Here is a 19,182-nt window from a genome sequence, read left to right on the forward strand (position 1 = left end):
AGAAGGATGAGAGGTGACTTGATAGAGGGGTACAAGATGATGAGAGGCATAGATAGAGTGGATAGCCAGAGACTTTTTCCCAGGGTGGAAAGGGCTATCACCAGGGGGCATAATTTTAAGGTGATTGGAGGAAGGTTTCGGGGAGATGTCAGAGGTAGGTTCTTTACACGAAGAGTGGTGGGGGCGTGGAATGCGCTGCCAGCAGTGGTAGTAGAAGCAGATACATTAGGGACATTTAAGCGACTCTTGGATAGGTACATGGATGATAGTAGAATGAAGGGTAGGTAGTTAGTTTGATCTTAGAGTAGGTTAAAGGTTCGGCACAACATCATGGGCCGAAGGGCCTGTACTGTGCTGTACTGTTCTATGTTCTATGTTATTTCATGCCTTTCAATAAAGTACTCCTCTGACAAGCTCCTCTTCACTTAAAACCATTTAGCCTAAAAATATTTTCTAGAGAGGAGAGCTATCCTTATTTCAGCCTGCATTACTTATTTGAGATGATCAAAGAATTGCTTCAACTGATTTATATTTTTGCTAAGTGTGTTTGCAAACAGAACACAAAATACTTTTCTTTGAAGATGCTGTCCATTTAAATGAAACCCAATGATTATTATTCAAAGTATGAAAACAGAGACTAGAATTTTTCTGTATACAGTTACATTTAACATAGAAACAAAGTGCCTATGTTTTTTGATTCCAGGTGATGTACTAACCTTCGATAACTGGAGAATACTACATGGCCGTCAGAGCTATACCTCTACTGGTGGTTCCGCTCGTCACCTGGAAGGAGCATATGCAAACTGGGATGAGGCTATGTCACGGCTCCGTTGTCTGGAGCAAGAAATGAATGGCAACAAATAAATACTTTAGATATTAAAAAGGTTTTAATAGAACTGCCTATTGATCTGTAATAGAAGGGTGATTTTTCAGCATTAGACAGTATCTTTTAAAGTTCTGACAATGTATGTCTTAGATATGGAGCAAGAAAATTAGTTTGCTTAAATTAATCATTTTTGACTAGGAGGGAGGCATGGGTGGGAAGGGGGTGTTGAGCCCTGTATTTTGATCTCCCTCAGAGGCATGTTTTAGGACTTTATTGTTGGTTATTCAAGTGAACCAGTTTGGAAGACTGAAAAATGAGCTGCTATTTGGAGAACCTGTTTATTTATTTATTTAGAGATACAGCACTGAAACAGGCCCTTCGGCCCACCGAGTCTGTGCAGACCAACAACCACCCATTTATACTAACCCTACAGTAATCCCATATTCCCTGCCACCTACCTACACTAGGGGCAATTTTTATAATGGCCAATTTACCTATCACCTGCAAGTCTTTGGCCGTGGGAGGAAACCAGAGCACCCGGCAAAAACAGGGAGAACTTGCAAACTCCGCACAGGCAGTACCCAGAATCGAACCCGGGTCCCTAGAGCTGTGAGGCTGCGGTGCTAACCACTGCACCGGATGTCTTTTCAGAATAACACATTAATTGGTTATTTACCTCATTGTGGTCTATGAACCATTGCTGGAGTAGATTGGCAGCGATATTAGAGTACACAACAGTCACAGTACTCCAAAAGCAATTCACTGGGTGAAGCAGTTCGGGATATTATATAACTAAAGTACAACATAAATGAAAGTATTTCTTCTAAATATAAAAACACAGCATGTGGTGACAAGGGTGTATGGGTTAAAAAAAAACAGAATTAAGCATGGCAGTGAGTAGGAAGACTGAAGAAATGAAAGAAGGCTCTGACAGGATCAAATATATCAAAAACACTTGAAAAATATTTTGTCGCAAATGAAAATCACAATCCTACTGTTTGCAGAAATCAAATTTATTGTTTGAGAAACTTAGTAGACTTAGTAAACTTAGTAGTCCGACTCGCCAGGACCGTTGTGCGCATGCGCAGATGACGCCATCACGTTACGTCGTCTTCCTCGGGCTACGCGCCAGTTTGGCCTCTGTGCATGCGTCAAAGCTTCGGCGCGAATTTTTGAAAGTGGAAGGAGGAGAGGTTTCGTCGGGCATTTTCTCGCATTTTATCTGAATTATTTATTCGTTTTGGAGACTTGCTTCATTTTTATTTGACACAGGAGATTGTTCCAAGGTAAGTTGCTCTGCCTTTGTAAGTTGCTCTGAAAACATTTCCATTGTCTGGGCCACCGCATGTTCTCCAGCCCCTGTTGTGAGTTGCTGTGTGCAGGCAGTACATGTGCTGCAACCTACCGTCTTAACGGTCACTTTCGTTTTTCAGGATCATAGCCACATTCAGCGAGTACATGTCAAGGAGCAGGATGAAGGCACAGTGACTGTGATTTCTGGCGCCAAACAATACACACTGCAGATACATGATGGCCAGGCTACCTGCAGCTGCATCTTCTCCATTCAGACTTTGTTGCCCTGCAAACATGCTGTTGTTGTGCAGAGGCATCTGGGTCTGCCTTTGGACAGGCTCGCCCCCAATTGCCGCTGGCGTGCATCTCAGACACCAACGACGACAGGCATGGCTGCTGCCATTGTGATTACGGAGGAACAGCCAAGGCCCCTCAGCCACAATGAAAAATACCGCTTGCTTTCAGATCAATTGTACCAGCTACAACAGGCCATTCTGCAGAGTGGAACGGCAGCATTCATGAGGAGACTGGACTGGCTGCGGCAACAGACTCTCCGCTGGCAGCAAGGACTGGCTGATGAGATGGAGCCATTTACTATGCCCAACAATTGCCCGGAAGCACCTTCGGATGGAGGTGGCCGAGCGCTGGACATCAGTCATGTGTCACAAACCCTGGATCCTGAGCGTCTCACCCCCTGGCCTAATGATCTGATGGACCATACATATGCCTGCCTGTTCAAATCTCCACTTCCCCTACCTGCGGTACCCTCTCCTTGCTGCTCAGTTACACAGTCACTTGTTCCTGCACCCATCAGGGCAGTGCACATGGGCACACAGTTACCTGCTCCTACACCCATCAGAGCAGTGCACATGGACACACAGCCACCTGTTTCCCCATCCGACTTTGAAACAACCATGCAGAGCCTTGTGAGACTCCGCAATTGCCAGCTGCTGCCTGTCAAGCAGAGAGGGCGTCCAAAGGGGTCAAGCACTTGGGGAACATTCAGCAAGAAGAGACTGAGCACTAAAAGAAACAAGCATGCCGTGTCCAGTGGTAGCAGAAACGTGAATGCTCTTGCTGTGAACACAACTGGTGATAGTAGTAGGCAGGATTAAATGGGAATGGATGGGAAGACGCATGAGTAGCATAACCACTAGCAGGGAACTGCTGGGCTAAATGGCCAGCTTTATGTTCATAGCCCAAAAGAAATGTGCTTCTTTTTCCAGCACCCTCACATCATTCATGTTTTCCCTGAGAGCAGCATTGAACCATCACGAGATAGGGGCAGTAACATCATCCTGCCTCCTACAGCTGAGGTGGGTACTAAGTGATTCATTGGCAGTGTTATCAGTACATGCCTTTACCGCAGAACACAAAGCATGCTCAACAGTAATTCCATTGGAGGGAGGGAAGCTCTGACACTGATGTTCTTTCCTTATTTCCTTTCATGTAAAACGTGCCCTTGAGAAAACAATCCTTGACACTTAAGGACGGCATTCAAGCAAAGGAGGCAGTGCAGGAGATGACGCAAGGATGTGCTGATTCCTGCATCTGAGGTGGGTAATAAGTGCTTCATTGGCGACGTTTTCAATTGGTGCCTTCACTGCAGAACTTAAAAAGGTGTGCACAACAGTAATTTCAGTGGATGGAGGGAGGCAAGCTCTGACTCTGATTTGCTTTATTTCTTTTCATGTAAAACATGCAATCGAGAAAACAATCCTCGAGACTTAAGGTCAGCATTCAAGCAACGAAGGCAACTGGATCATGCTGCGGAGCTCATCACGATGTGGAAAGGAACATTGCATTTATGGATGAATTAGGGGAATGCACATTGGGATGCGTTTGGGGAACATTCACCAAGAATAGACTGAGCTCAGACTCTTGTGACTTTGCCTTCTTCACATGGACAATACAGTAGTGGAATAGAGAGCCAAGCGTTCATTCACCACAAGGCTCTCCAGGAACAATCTCTTTAGCTGTGCATAGCAGAGACTCGGCCTGTCTGTCTAACGGGAATGCTGGACACAACACTCATGTATCCATGCACAGCAGTTCCTCGGATACTTAATGAACTTCATAAAACTTTTCAATAATTAAACCCAGAATTGTTGAGGTTTTGTTTTGCATGCTATTTCCCCGACTTTGCAACTGCACTTCAGATATTCAACTATGGTGGGGGGGGTAGGGGGAGGGGTGGGTGAAGAGGGGGAGAGGTGGGGAGAGCAGGGAGGGGTGGGGAGAGGGAGCATGCAAAATGCAGGGACCAGACAGTTGCAATGCCTGAAGTACTGTGGAGAAGGGGAGAAAGCAACTGGATTGGGCATCCGCAGCTGGAGGGAACGGCTGAATGGAGAGGGCCGTAAGCGAGAGGCCGTAGAGAGCCGCGGGGAGTGAGCGTGCGAAGACCTTGGTGTCACCGGGTCCAGGGACTGGCCAGTAAGTCTTTTGCTGTTGTGTTTATGGCGCATGCACAGAAAAAGGCACTCCTCTTCCGCTCTGCTGCTCCCCCCCCCCCACTCTCCCCCACTCTCTCCCCTTCCTCCCTCTCCCCCCAGCTCTCCCCCTCCCCCTTCCTTACCCCTCCCTCTTTCTCCCCCCCCTCCCTCTTTCTCCCCCCCTCCCTCTCCCTCTTTCTCCCCCCTCTCTCTCCCTCTTTCTCCCCCTCTCCCTCCCCTCTCCCTCTTTCTCCCCCCCCTCTTTCTCCCCCCCTCCCTCTTTCTCCCCCCTCCCTCTCCCTCTTTCTCCCCCCTTCCCTCTCCCTCTTTCTCCCCCCTTCCCTCTCCCTCTTTCTCCCCCCCTTCCCTCTCCCTCTTTCTCCCCCCCTTCCCTCTCCCTCTTTCTCCCCCCCTTCCCTCTCCCTCTTTCTCCCCCCCTTCCCTCTCCCTCTTTCTCCCCCCTCCCTCTCCCTCTTTCTCCCCCCCTTCCCTCTCCCTCTTTCTCCCCCCTCCCTCTCCCTCTTTCTCCCCCCCTCCCTCTCCCTCTTTCTCCCCCCCTCCCTCTCCCTCTTTCTCCCCCCTCCCTCTCCCTCTTTCTCCCCCCTCCCTCTCCCTCTTTCTCCCCCCTCCCTCTCCCTCTTTCTCCCCCCCTCCCTCTCCCTCTTTCTCCCCCCTCCCTCTCCCTCTTTCTCCCCCCCCTCCCTCTTTCTCCCCCCCTCCCTCTCCCTCTTCCCCCCCCTCCCTCTCCCTCTTTCTCCCTCTCCCTCTTTCTCCCCCCCCCTCCCTCTCCCTCTTTCTCCCCCCCCCCACCGCCCCCCGGCACCGCTACCGCTGGTCTCCCCGCACTGCTCTCCCCACCCCCCGCGCTGCTCTCCCCGGCCCCCGCGCTGCTCTCCCCGGCCCGCTCCACTCTCTCACTCCGGCCATTGTATTCTGCCACGTGTTTGTTAGGTTTCATCTCTGTGATTCTTTGAGCAGCGCCATCTTTAGTCCTGGCAGCTGCTACAGTCGCAAGCTGTGACGTTTTCGTGGCACATGCTGTATTTGCGCATGCGCCAAAACAGCGCCACCTACCGATCGCGTGGTCAACAATTGTGGTCCATTTTCAATTGCTTCTTCAGGTACTAAAGAGCCTCCAAGATGCCCAAGATGTGGTCTTGAGCTGAATCACCAGGTTAACCCATGTTTAACATGAGACATCATCTTAAAACTTACAATAGGAACGACCACCCAAGAAGGTTCGCTAAGGGGCTGATTACCACTTTAATGAGCACAAGCATTCAGTAATGAGGTGGCAAGGCATTTTGGTGGATATTGCTTGGCCCAGTGCCCTCTCCTAACAGCAAACAGCTGATTGGAAGTAAACAAGTCATTGCTGAGGATTTCATGCATTCCTTAAAGGTATATCGCCTTTTATTGTCCACTTGCTGCTGGAGGTTTGAAGAGGACTTTTGAAACACATTGGGAGACTTTCTGGACACTTTGTCAAGACTTTACCAACACTCTTATCAACCTTTATTCTAGTAACACTCTGAGGAATTCACCTAAATAGAGTGAGTGCTGCACTACTCTGCCTCACTGAACACCTTAAAGGAGTCTCCAGGAGAAAGGGAGTGCTTGGTCATGGGCATCTTGCTAGGGGTCTCCCTTGATATGTGGAAGAAATGGAAGGAATGAGAAAGCCAGTTGGTGAAGTATGGTACTGGAGCCATACTTTACTCAGTCTAACATTTATTTACAGAATGAAACATTACAAGCATACACCTCCTAACTCAACCACACCGTGGTTTCAGTAAGTGTCTCTTTATATGTGTTCAAGTGAAACCCTAATTAATGCCCTCAACCTGCGTATAATGAAACCCAATTGATATACAACTAACAGACATGGGGCCAGTCAGAACAGCAGCAGCTGCTGTAGGAGACAGGGGAATAGGAGAGTGAGGTGGATTCCTTCCCCACTGCGGGTACAGGACTTCCATCTTCCTCTGCACCTTCTCCACCAGGACCTCCAGTACTATGTCTGAAGAGTTGTGCACCCTCTCACTCAGTCCCTTTGCCATCCTGAAACATACCACTGTGCAACAGCCAGCCCACTACACAACTTCAGTGGAAACAGGAGCATGGAGCCCACATACACTGCTCCATGAAAATTTTGCCTAATCAGCACTCGAGTGGTTAAACGTGCAGCTGTCTTCCAGGCAAGTTCAAATGATGGGAATCAGCAATTAGGACCAAAACTGTGTGCTAAAACCAGATTTTCAAATACTTGTGTCTTATTAGCACAATATCCATTTAGGAGCTGTTTTCACCCTTTTGCCAATATAAGCACCCCCCCCCCACCCCCCACTCCCCACCCCAGAATTTACTCTAAGTGAGTTATACTGCTATTGCCTCTTTTAGGCAAGAGAAGAACAGTGCTTTTTTTAGTTCTCGCTCAACAAACTTTAATGCATGTCTTAGCAGTAACTTCATTATACTTGTGCATGATGATGAATTCTCATTAAGATCATCTGGACCCAAAGGGCAGAATGGCAAAACATCGAGCCAAGAAAGAAGGATCAACATACATCATTCAATTCAGATCTCCAAGCTCTCCTGGAGGGCACTGAAGGCAGGATGAACAGACGTTTGAGTGTGGAGTACCACCAAGCATCCAGTAATATCACTCGTGTTACCTTGAGGGAGGTTGCACTTGCACTGAATGCCAACTCTTCCAACCAGGACTGCTGTACAGTGCTGCAAAGAGTTCTACAGCCTCATCAAGGCAGGCAAGCTATCACACAGGCACCTCTGCCTTTTCTTCCTTGCTCAACCGAGGCACCAGCATGCTCTTCACCCTTTGAAAGCGAATCTTGCACAACTAACCCACTGCCATGGAGGGCAAGGTGTGGGGGATAGTGCTTCTCACTAGACATCTTGTACTATGGCTACCCAGCTCCTCTCACAGCAATTACTTACATGTACAACCCTAAAACCTATGCCTCGACTTGAAATGCCTAATATCCCAACATCCAGCATAGCGGCGCCTCATCAAACCCCTTTCCAATCCTGATTGGCGTGAAACAGGGCTGTGTTCTCGCACCTACACTGTTTGGGATTTTCTTCTCCCTGCTGCTCCCACATGCATTCAAGTCCTCAGAAGAAGGAATTTTCCTCCACTCAAGATCAGGTGGCAGGTTGTTCAACCTTGCTCGTCTAAAAGCGAAGACCAAAGTACGGAAAGTCCTGATCAGGGAACTCCTCTTTGCTGACGATGCTGCTTTAACATCTCACACTGAAGAGTGTCTGCAGAGACTCATCGACAGGTTTGCGGCTGCCTGCAATGAATTTGGCCTAACCATTAGCCCCAAGAAAACGAACATCATGGGACAGGAAGTCAGAAATGCCCCATCTACCAATATCGGCGATCACACTCTGGAAGTGGTTCAAGAGTTCACCTACCTAGGCTCAACTATCACCAGTAACCTGTCTCTCGATGCAGAATTAAACAAGCACATGGGAAAGGCTTCAACAGCTATGTCCAGACTGGCCAAGAGAGTGTGGGAAAATGGCGCACTGACACAGAACACAAAAGTCCGAGTGTATCAGGCCTGTGTCCTCAGTACCTTGCTCTACGGCAGCGAGGCCTGGACAACGTATGTCAGCCAAGAGCGACGTCTCAACTCATTCCATCTTCGCTGCCTCCGGAGAATCCTTGGCATCAGGTGGCAGGACCGTATCTCCAACACAGAAGTCCTCGAGGCGGCCAACATCCCCAGCATATACACCCTACTAAGCCAGCGGCGCCTGAGATGGCTTGGCTATGTGAGCCGCATGGAAGATGGCAGGATCCCCAAGGACACATTGTACAACGATCTTGTCACTGGTACCAGACCCACCGGCCGTCCATGGCTCTGCTTTAAAGACGTCTGCAAACGCGACATGAAGTCCTGTGACATTGATCATAAGTCGTGGGAGTCAGTTGCCAGCGATCGCCAGAGCTGGCGGGCAGCCAGAAAGGCGGGGCGAAAGCGTGGCGAGTCGAAGAGACTTAGCAGTTGGCAGGAAAAAAGACAGAAGTGCAAGGAGAGAGCCAACTGTGTAACAGCCCTGACAACGAATTTTATCTGCAGCACCTGTTGAAGAGTCTGTCACTCTAGAATTGGCCTTCATAGCCACTCCAGGCGCTGCTCCACAAACCACTGACCACCTCCAGGCGCTTACCCATTGTCTCTCGAGACAAGGAGGCCAAAGAAGAAGAAGAAGAAGTATAAATGGGTCGTTGATGGTCAGCACAGACTCGGTGGGCCGAAGGGCCTGTTTCAGTGCTGTATCTCTAAATAAAATTAATTACTTTTGTCCCGAATTACCAATTCTAGAAGTTTCCCCACTACCAAAGTCAAACTGACTGGCCTGTAATTGCTGGGCTTACCTTTACACCCTTTTTTGCACAAGGGTGTAACGTTTGCAATTCTCCAGTCCTCTAGCACCAACCCCGAGTCTAAGGAAGTCTGGAAAATTATGGCCAGTGCCTCTGCGCTTTCCATTCTCACTCCCCTCAGTATCCTTAGATGCATCTCATTTTATCCTGGTGCCTTATCCACTTTAAGTACAGACAATCCAACACCTCCTCCTTATCAATTTTAAACCCTTCTAGTGTCTGAATTACCTCCTCTTTCACTATTGCTGGGTTGCATCTTCTTCCTTGGTAAAGACTGATGCAAAGTATTCATTTAATACCTCAGCTATGCCCTCTGCCTCCTTGCGCAAAACCCTTTGTTGATCCCTAATCGGCCTCACTCCTCCTTTTACTATTTATATGTCTATAAAAAACTTTGGGGTTCTCTGGTATGTGAGGTATGTTCCCCCTTCCCCACACAAATAATGCAGAGTTAACCCCTTCCCCATTCTCCATACAAATCATGCAGCGTTGACCCATTCCCCACCCCGGTGGCACCAGCTTCCCCTGGGCGGGAAAGTGAAGGCGTGCGAGTGCCGCATGATGTGTTCAAGATTGGAAACTGAAGGTAAAATCGTGGTGAATTACATTTAAGTTTATGCAGAGGGGTATTTTAAATATTTAAAGGAGGGTCCCATCGCAGAGCGGTGTAGGTGCCGCCACGGAGCCTCGCCACCACCAGGAAGATCAGGCCCAGCAATCCCAGCATTGGGCTCCATGGCGGCCACTGTCACTGCAATTCTCCGGCACCCTCACCCCCACCACGAAACCCAATGTCGAGCTAAGAACTAAATCCGTGTGTGTGTGTGTGTGTGTGCACGCGTACGAGAAAGTCAGTGTGTGTGCATGCATGTGTGTGAGAATCAGTCTGTTCTCTCCTTTGATCTGTTCCTTCCCAAATGCTTCTACCTAGCTATCTCACCCTTTTGTATGGTGTCATATTGTCATGTAATTTGTATTGTTCTAAATGAAAAAAAAAATTCAAGTCTTTTCATATTTGTATTTCCACATACCAGACAGCATCCAGTGAATCTGTACTGTAACATATATAAAAGGTCTCAAGATCTTTCTTATGGCATGGAGTTCGCTATTGCACAAAGTTCTGAAGTCTTATCCATGTTGATATAGGTTCATCAATACCTCTGACTTTTATATTCTATGCCTCGTGAGAAAACCCTCTGTTCCATTAGCTCTTTATTTTTAGAAAATGGCGTTATCAACTAGATGTGCAGTCTTTAATGTGCTGTGACGTGTACCACCATCCCTCTGCTCTTCCAAAGCACCAAACGTACTTCCATTCAGAATCTAGTTACTGTGGTTATATTTTTTATCAAAATGCATCACCTCCCACCTGCAGATATTGAATTTATCATTCCTCCCATCTTATTAATATTCCCTCACAGTTTAATTTAGTCTTCTAAAGAATTAACTATACCTCCTGTTTTAGTATCATCTTCAAAATGTAGCATTTCCTCTATATTTAAATAATACCCCAGAAATAAATACTGTGGGACATCACTAACCGCTGAAAAACTATTAACTCCTACTGTTAAATATTAAGAAATCTGTCAAATCTTATCAGTGCTTTGAAACTTCTGGTCACTGACTGTTTGGTTCAACTATGAAAATATAATTTTTGATCTTTTGTGTCATTTAAAGTTTTCAGAGGAAGACAAATAAGCAAGTGATGTTACAGTGGTATAGCAATGTTACATGAGTAGATGTTAAAAGAATTGTTACAACCAGGTGAGAAAGAGGTCTAGGGGTCCCTTTCAACCTTCACCTGGTCTTACTGTAACAGGGTTTATTTTTAAACACACTGTTTTTAGCTCCCCCTTGGTGAATCCTTGTTCACCACTTTCCAATTATAAGGCAAAGAAACAAGCATAAATAGGCTTTCTTAGATTTAAAGAAGAAAAGTTGAAATTTATTAAACTTAAACTCTAATTCAGTTGACCCCTACGGATACACGACGCACTCACACTAGCATGCATACACGATACACACATGCAAATAGAGACAAAAAAGAGCAGAAGAAAAACAAAGTGGAAAAGTGTGAGGCAATCTCTGAAGAGTTGTTGTTACGGTTCTTTGAGCTCACAGTAGCGTCCTTGATTGTAGGTAGATCTTGCTTTTTGTTGGGGCCCAGTATTCTTCTTAAACTTTGTTCACTGTAGGAGACTTTTCTCTCTTGGGGTTCATGTGCCTTCAGTGGGTTTTTGGAGTTCCGTGAGAAAGAGATGGGAGCAGACAGACAGGAGATCTTTTTCAATCCAGGAGCATTCTGCTTTCTTCAGGCTCTCAGTTCAAATGGTACAATTCAAAAAAAGCAGACTGCCAAGCAGGTTAGTCATGTGACTATCTGGTTGACCATGTCTGTTTGTGGATTGTATTGGAGCAGGGGATAGCTCCTTTGTTCCAAACACTGTTTGTTAATATGCAAAAATGTCTTTCCAGCCAGGGGCCTGGCAACCCCTTGTCACAGGCCTTCTCTTGTTCCCAGCAACAATTTGAAATTTAATGTCCATGTGGTGAAATTAATGTGCCTCTTGGCAGGTGGGGGCCTGCATGACAGAATTCTAAGAGTTCAGCCTAAGGAAAGTGAAAAAAAAGTAATACTACAGAACAGAGCCAGGAGCTTAAGACATTTTATAGTGTTGTAACAAAATCAGTAAGGGAGATTTTAAAATACGGTTTATCTGCTTTTGTTTATATTTAGCCTCTAAAATTTATTTCATAAACTAAATGAAATTGTGCAAAACTTTCAATGCAGATGATTGTAATCCTTCTCCAGATCCATTAGCCTCTCATAAATGTAATAAACTCTAATCATGTTTGTGGCCTGAGTTATATAGTCTGTCGAAGTGTTATTTGTCCATCTTATTACTTACAACCTATGGTAATAATATATACATTGGAAATAATAGTTAAAAGAGGGTTAGTGCAACTTCCTAGATGAACACAGATGCTGCCTGACCTGCTGAACACTTCCAGCATTTTCTGTTTTTCTCCCAGATAAAGTTAAGATCAGTTTTGGTACATAGGGAGTGTGGGCTTACTTGTGGAAGAACTTCTTTGTGCTCAGCCTGAAAAAAGTGCATCTGAATCGCAATGTTAAACAACTTTATTTTTGCACATTCTTGCATACTGGTTCCTGTCCCTCAGTATACTTAGTGCCATAAGAACCCAGGCAATGGAGAGTTTTCCCCCGATCCCCATTGACTTCAGTTTTACTAGGTCTCTTTGGTGCCACACTCAGTCAAATGCTGCCTTGATCTCAGAGAGTTGCTCTCACCTCACCTCTGGAATTCTGGACACATCTATGCCTGTACCAAGATTGAAATGAGGTCTGGAACCGAGTGGTTCTGGCAGAACCTAAACTGAGCATTGGTGAGCAGATTATTGGAGTGTAAGTGTTGTTTGAAAGCATTATTCACAATTCCTTCCATCAGTTTGACAATTATTGGGAATAGGTTAATGGGGTGGTAATTGGCCAGGCTGGACTTTTCCTGTTTTCTGTGGACAGGGTATACATGGGCAAATTTCCACATTGTTGAGTAGATGCCAGAAAATGTGGGTGTAAAGGAAAGGTCTTTACTCATGCTGAACAGTTCATGCTGAACAGTCCTCAAATGAAGTAGCTGGACTGGTCGTACAAGAGGTGCGTGATATACTGCCTCCAGATTTGGAAGGTACCTCAAAAAGCCTACTGTTCACTTGTGGCAGTTAGAAAAAAATGATTGCTATTGCTTTGTCTGCTGGGTCTTGCAGGCACCTTAACACATTTACAGTACTAAGCACCATAGCCACCTGCCTCCAGAAAGTTGACAAATGTGCAGCTTTAGAAAGCTGGCATTTTCCCTGCTTTCTCTACAGGTGCAAAGAAACTGTTGGCCACACAAGTAATGACCTCTCCACCAAGGTGCCATATAGCCTGCCAAACAGCAAATGATAATTTATATAGCATATGTTTTGGCAAAGCAAATTTTAATTTAAATGTTGTTGGGTTTCTTGTAGTATCTGCCATCCAAATTGCATGAATTGTACAGCATGCAAAACTCTGGGTAAGCCTACTATTCCGAGGCACATCCCAGTTAATGATAGAAAGGTATGGCTTAAGCTGTGGGAATTCTAACAGTTTGCACGAGGGGCCAGCATTTGGTTGAGGAATCAGCCCATGGCAATGTGACTTCTGTCAACCAATAAGAGAGTCCCACGTCACTATTACATACGGATATGATCTATAGATTTTCCCATGGGGAACTCTTCCCATTCCAGTTATGGACCATGCTTTAATGTCACATGAATAAACTAATGAATTGGGAAGATTTTCAAAACTGGGTGGAAACCACTTTGCTCCAAATTTCAATGCATGTTCCTATTGTGTATGTGTGGTATCTTGCGACACTCAATTACTTCTGATGAAGTGCCTATATGTTTCTGACTATAAATCTGCTTCCCTTGCGGCAGCACTGCTCCTACAAGAAGCAATGACATGCAAATGAAAATATATAACTTGGCTTCAAGACATTTAAATCGAGGGCTCAAAAATCATCTGGTTGGACTTGCAAGGACTGTTGCTTAGCCTATTCATTGTGATAAAATCATTGACCTGAAAACCAACTTCCAGTTTCAAGCTTTGACGAAGTTCAAAGTAACCATCCATCTAGCTGAGGCCTGCAGACTGAAGGGCAGTTCCAACTTCTACAAAACCTTCCATGCAGATGATTACAATCCTTCTCCAGTTTCAGCAGCCTCTACAGGCAGAGTTACTTGTAGGGAGTTGGCCCCTGTCATATTTATCCATAATAAGAATAATTTTCAATATTAACCCATGCTGCTGAAGCCATAGATCACTAAAACCATTATATTGAATAACAGTGCAAACCATTAGTCATTATCTCCCAAAGGGCCCTCAAGAATCTCTAGCCTCCAAGGCATTACATTGTAGAACTGAATGCTGCCGTTGAATATATTCCATTGCTGCTCTTTGCCCTGAAGATATGCTCGTGATTTCTGCAGATCTGCTCCTGCACATCCATCTGAGGTCTATAATGCTGCAATCTGTTAGAAGTCTATCCAGTCCACTTTTGTTCAGTTGTAATCCTACATTCTGTACGTCAGGCAAGTACTGCTGCATTAACGTTGCACTGTGTTTGTTGGTGCAGCTGCCACAATATCTTTTGGTGCTTGCTTGCATATTTTGGATCGGCCTAGAATTTACAAACATGGCACATTTGGCCCCAAACACCATCAGTCGGATCCTGCTGTGGTGAATTTAAACCAAGGTTTGGAGAGCTAATTAGACTAGCAGGACAGTTACAATTGAAGCAGCATCAATGAGAATTGTTATCTTATTGTGATCTTGTGAATGTCAATCATAGTATTTATAGCATTATGGCAGTTTTGGCCTGTTAGTCCCATTTTGTGAAGTTACCACAAATCTGTCAGTCAGATTATTGATTTTGTTCTCTAGGATTGTGGAAGCATAATTCCTAAGTACAAGATGGGCGGCACGTGTGATTTCATGTGAATTAATTGACGGCTTCTAAATTATGATCGTTTTCAGAAGTTGGTGGCCAAATTCATTTCAAAACACGTATGCTGTGTTTTGCAGAGGAAATATTAAAAACTCAATGCAAGGTCTGCAGAAAGTAATTATTTAATCATTCATTTTTCAGATAGAGTCATAGAGTTATACAGCACAGAAACAGGCCCTTCGGCCCATTGTGTCTGTGCCGGCTATAAAGCACCTAACTATTCTAATCCCATTTTCCAGCACTTGGCCCATAGCCTTGTATGCTATGGTGTTTCAAGTGCTCATCTAAATACGTCTTAAATGTTATGAGGGTTCCTGCCTCTACCACCTCCTCAGGCAGTGTGTTCCAGACTCCAACCACCCTCTGATTGAAAAACTTTTTCCTCAAATCCCCTCTAAACCTCCTGCCCCTTACTTTAAATCTCTGCCCCCTGGTTATTGACCGCTCCGCTAAGGGAAAAGGTTTCTTCCGAGCTAACCTATCAATGCCCCTCATAATTTTGTATACCTCAATCATGATAGATATCGTTTTTAAATTCAGACCAGCTGCATGGTTTCAATTAGTTGTCTTAACTCCTTAAATAGATTGGTTCCTTAAGAATCGGAATTAGCAATTTACAACCAGATATCAATGAATTGATACAAACATTAAGTAGCTATGAAAAACTTAATTCCATTTAAATGAAAACATTCGAGCCAGCAAGTATGTCCGAAAGCCAATTACATTTACATTAGCTAAATAAATTGGCAAAGGTCAGCAAGAAGACATCTATGTTTAAGGCAAAGCAATTTTGCAAGAGAAAGTAATTTTGCAAGAGCAATTAATTTTGATGCTGCCAGATCACCAGTGCCATTTTTGTCCTGTGCAAATGGGAGCAATCAAAGCAGCATTAATCCAGCAAATAGGACATCATTTACTTTAAGGGTGGGAGCGAGTATAGAGCTGTTAAAAATTGAGGTCTCGCCTTTTTAGCAAGGTTCAAATTGAAAAAAGCACAAGGTGCTGGGAGAGGCTTCATTGAAAAGAGCTGGGAGAGGCTTCATCGAAAAGAGTGCAGAGAGACGGAGCGGCTTCATTGAAAAGAGCGCAGACAGACGGAGCAGCTTCATTGAAAAGAGCGCAGAGTGCGGGAGAGGCTTCATTGAAAGGAGCACGGAGTGCGGGAGAGGCTTCATTGAAAAGAGCACGGAGTGCGGGAGAGGCTTCATTGAAAAGAGCTGGGAGAGGCTTCATCGAAAAGAGTGCAGAGAGACGGAGCGGCTTCATTGAAAAGAGCGCAGCGAGACGGAGCAGCTTCATTGAAAAGAGCGCAGAGTGCGGGAGAGGCTTCATTGAAAGGAGCACGGAGTGCGGGAGAGGCTTCATTGAAAAGAGCACGGAGAGCGAGAGAGGCTTCATTGAAAAGAGCACGGAGAGCGGGAGAGGCTTCATTGAAAAGAGCACGGAGAGCGGGAGAGGCTTCATTGAAAAGAGCACGGAGAGCGAGAGAGGCTTCATTGTAAAGAGCACGGAGTGAGGGAGAGGCTTAATTGAAAAGAGCACGGAGAGCGAGAGAGGCTTCATTGAAAAGAGCACGGAGTGTGGGAGAGGCTTCATTGAAAAGAGCACGGAGAGCGGGAGAGGCTTCATTGAAAAGAGCACGGAGAGCGTGAGAGGCTTCATTGAAAAGAGGACGGAGTGCGGGAGAGGCTTCATTGAAAAGAGCACGGAGTGCGGGAGAGGCTTCATTGAAAAGAGCACGGAGAGCAGGAGAGGCTTCATTGAAAAGAGCAAGGAGAGCGGGAGAGGCTTCATGGAAAAGAGCACGGAGAGCGGGAGAGGCTTCATTGAAAAGAGCACGGAGAGCGGGAGAGGCTTCATTGAAAAGAGCACGGAGAGCGAGAGAGGCATCATTGAAAAGAGCACGGAGTGTGGGAGAGGCTTCATTGAAAAGAGCACGGAGTGCGGGAGAGGCTTCATTGTAAAGAGCACGGAGTGCGGGAGAGGCTTCATTGAAAAGAGCACGGAGAGCGGGAGAGGCTTCATTGAAAAGAGCACGGAGAGCGGGAGAGGCTTCATTGAAAAGAGCACGGAGAGCGGGAGAGGCTTCATTGAAAAGAGCACGGAGAGCGGGAGAGGCTTCATTGAAAAGAGCACGGAGAGCGGGAGAGGCTTTATTGAAAAGAGCACGGAGAGCGAGAGAGGCTTCATTGAAAAGAGCACGGAGTGAGGGAGAGGCTTCATTGAAAAGAGCACGGAGAGCGAGAGAGGCATCATTGAAAAGAGCGGGAGAGGCTTCATTGAAAAGAGCACGGAGAGCGGGAGAGGCTTCATTGAAAAGAGCACGGAGTGCGGGAGAGGCTTCATTGAAAAGAGCACGGAGAGCGGGAGAGGCTTCATTGAAAAGAGCACGGAGAGCGGGAGAGGCTTCATTGAAAAGAGCACGGAGAGCGGGAGAGGCTTTATTGAAAAGAGCATGGAAAGCGGGAGAGGCTATCCTTTATCCTATCGGATCCTCTTTTCAGTGGAACAAGCTTGTTCAAGAAAATCAAGTGTGACAGGCAAGCAGGTAGGTGATTGGTTGGGGAAGAAGCTCCCTGTTTGGTGAGATCTTGTAAGTGGTTAAGGTCTATTCTATTCCTAATGTTTAAAATAGTAAAGGAACTAGTGATAATCTTAATAAAATATATATAAAAAAAGGAAAATAAAATAAATAATTGAATAAAATAATTAAGTAGTTAATTAAAACACATTAAGGATAGCAGGACAGGTGATGTGTCATGGCTGCAGCATGTGGGAGCTCCTGGATGCCATTGTGATCCAGGGCAAACATGTCTGCAGTAAGTGTTTGCGGCTTGAAGAGCTTCAACTCAGAGTCATTCAACTGGAGTCCGAGCTGCAGACACTGCGGCACATCAGGGAGGGGGAAAGGTACCTGGACATTTTGTACCAGGAAACGGTCACACCGCTTAGGATAGGGTCTTCTGATTTAGTCAGGGACAGGAGAGTGTGGCTGCAGTTGAGGCAGGTAAGGGGACCCAGAGGACAGGAATGCAGGAGCCTCAGCCTTTGCAATTGTCCAACAGGTTTGAGGTTCTTTCAGCTTATTTGGATGAGAGTGGGGGCTGCAGGGTGGATGAGCAATCCGACCATGGCATCATGGTACAAGAAGCCATTCAAGTGGAGGGAGGAAAAAGGAATGTAGTATAATAGGGGACAGTATAGTTAGGGGGATTGACACTGTTCTCTGCAGCAAAGAGCGAGAGTCCAGACGGCTGTGTTGCCTGCCCAGTGCCAGGGTTCAGGACATCTGCTCAGGGCTGGAGAGGAACTTATAGTGGGAGGGGGAGGATCCAGTCAGTGTGGTCCATGTGGGTACCAACAACATAGGCAGGACAAGGAAAGAGGTTCTGTCTGGTCAGTATGAGGAACTTGGCGCCAAATTAAGAAGCAGAACCTCAAAGGTAATAATCTCTAGATTATTACCTGAGCCATGTGCAAATTGGCGTCAGGCAAATAAGATTAGATAAATTAATGCGTGGCTCAAAGACTGGTGTGGTAGAAGTGGGTTCCAGTTCATGGGGCACTGGCACCAGTACTGGGGAAAGTGGTGGCTGTACCATTGGGACAGTCTACACCTGAACCGTGCTGGAGCTGGTGTTCTAGTGAGCCACATAACTAGGGAAGTACAGAAGGTTTTATACTGAATATTGAGGGCAAGGGATCAAATTTGGGAAGATATGGTCAATCAAGGAGTAGAGACAAGGCAAGAGAGTAAGGTATTAATATGGGAAATGATAAACAGACTGTGACAGGAAGGGACAGTGCGTACAAATCTAAGAGTAAATCAACAGCTAAGGCTAGAGGTTACAAAAATAATAAAAGGACAAAACCAAAGGCTCTGTATCTGAATGCATGTAGCATTTGAAACAAAGCAGATGAACTGAGAACACAAATAGAAATAAATAAGTAGGATCTGATAGTCATTACAGAGACATGGCTGCAGGCCAACATAGATTGGGACCTGAATATTAAAGGGTACATGGCATTTAGGAAGGACAGGAAGCTAGGAAAATGTGGAGGGGTAGCTCTGTTAATCAATGATGGTATTAGCGCAATAGAGAGGGATGACCTAAGTTCAGGAAACCAGGATGTAAAAGCAGTTTGGGTAGAGATGAGAAATCATAAAAGCAAGAAGTCACTTGTGGGAGAGGTGTACAGGTCACCTAACATTAACCACACTGTAAGGCGGGGTATAAAGGAAGAAATAATGGCAGCTTGTCAGAAAGTACAGCAATAATTATGGGGGTTTTTAACAACATATAGACTGGAAAATCAGATGGGCAAAGGTAACCTGGATGAGGAGTACATAGAATGTTTTCGGGATAATTTCTTAGAACAGTACATTCTGCAACCAACCAGAGAGCAGGCTATATTAGACCTGGTATTGTGCAACGAGATAGGATTAATTAATGACCTCATAGTTAAGGCACCCCTAGTTAGCAGCTATCATAATATGATTGAATTTTACATTCAGTTTGAGGGAGAGAAGAGTGGGTCCAAGACTAGTATTTTAAACTTAAATAAGGGCAACTATGAGGGCATGAAAGCAAAGCTAGCTAAAGTGAACTGGCAAATTAGGTTAAGGGATAGGTCAATAGAGATGCAGTG

At 45.6% G+C, this 19,182-nt stretch overlaps 1 protein-coding gene and 1 long non-coding RNA gene across 2 annotated transcripts in view; one reads left to right on the top strand and one right to left on the bottom strand.

The window, feature by feature from the left end:
* Nucleotides 1-900, top strand: part of bbox1 (butyrobetaine (gamma), 2-oxoglutarate dioxygenase (gamma-butyrobetaine hydroxylase) 1) — a 271,737-nt gene extending 270,837 nt beyond the window's left edge. Inside the window, exon 8 of the mRNA XM_068046474.1 lies at nucleotides 704-900. Within this exon, the coding sequence (XP_067902575.1) occupies nucleotides 704-864 (161 nt within the window). The 3' untranslated portion in view covers nucleotides 865-900. The remainder of the gene's footprint in view (nucleotides 1-703) is intronic.
* Nucleotides 1-19,182, bottom strand: part of LOC137377132 (uncharacterized) — a 401,963-nt gene that overhangs the window by 248,280 nt on the left and 134,501 nt on the right. The window lies entirely within an intron of this gene.

Source organism: Heterodontus francisci, chromosome 14 (assembly GCF_036365525.1).
Source record: "Heterodontus francisci isolate sHetFra1 chromosome 14, sHetFra1.hap1, whole genome shotgun sequence".
NCBI classification, from domain to species: domain Eukaryota; kingdom Metazoa; phylum Chordata; class Chondrichthyes; order Heterodontiformes; family Heterodontidae; genus Heterodontus; species Heterodontus francisci.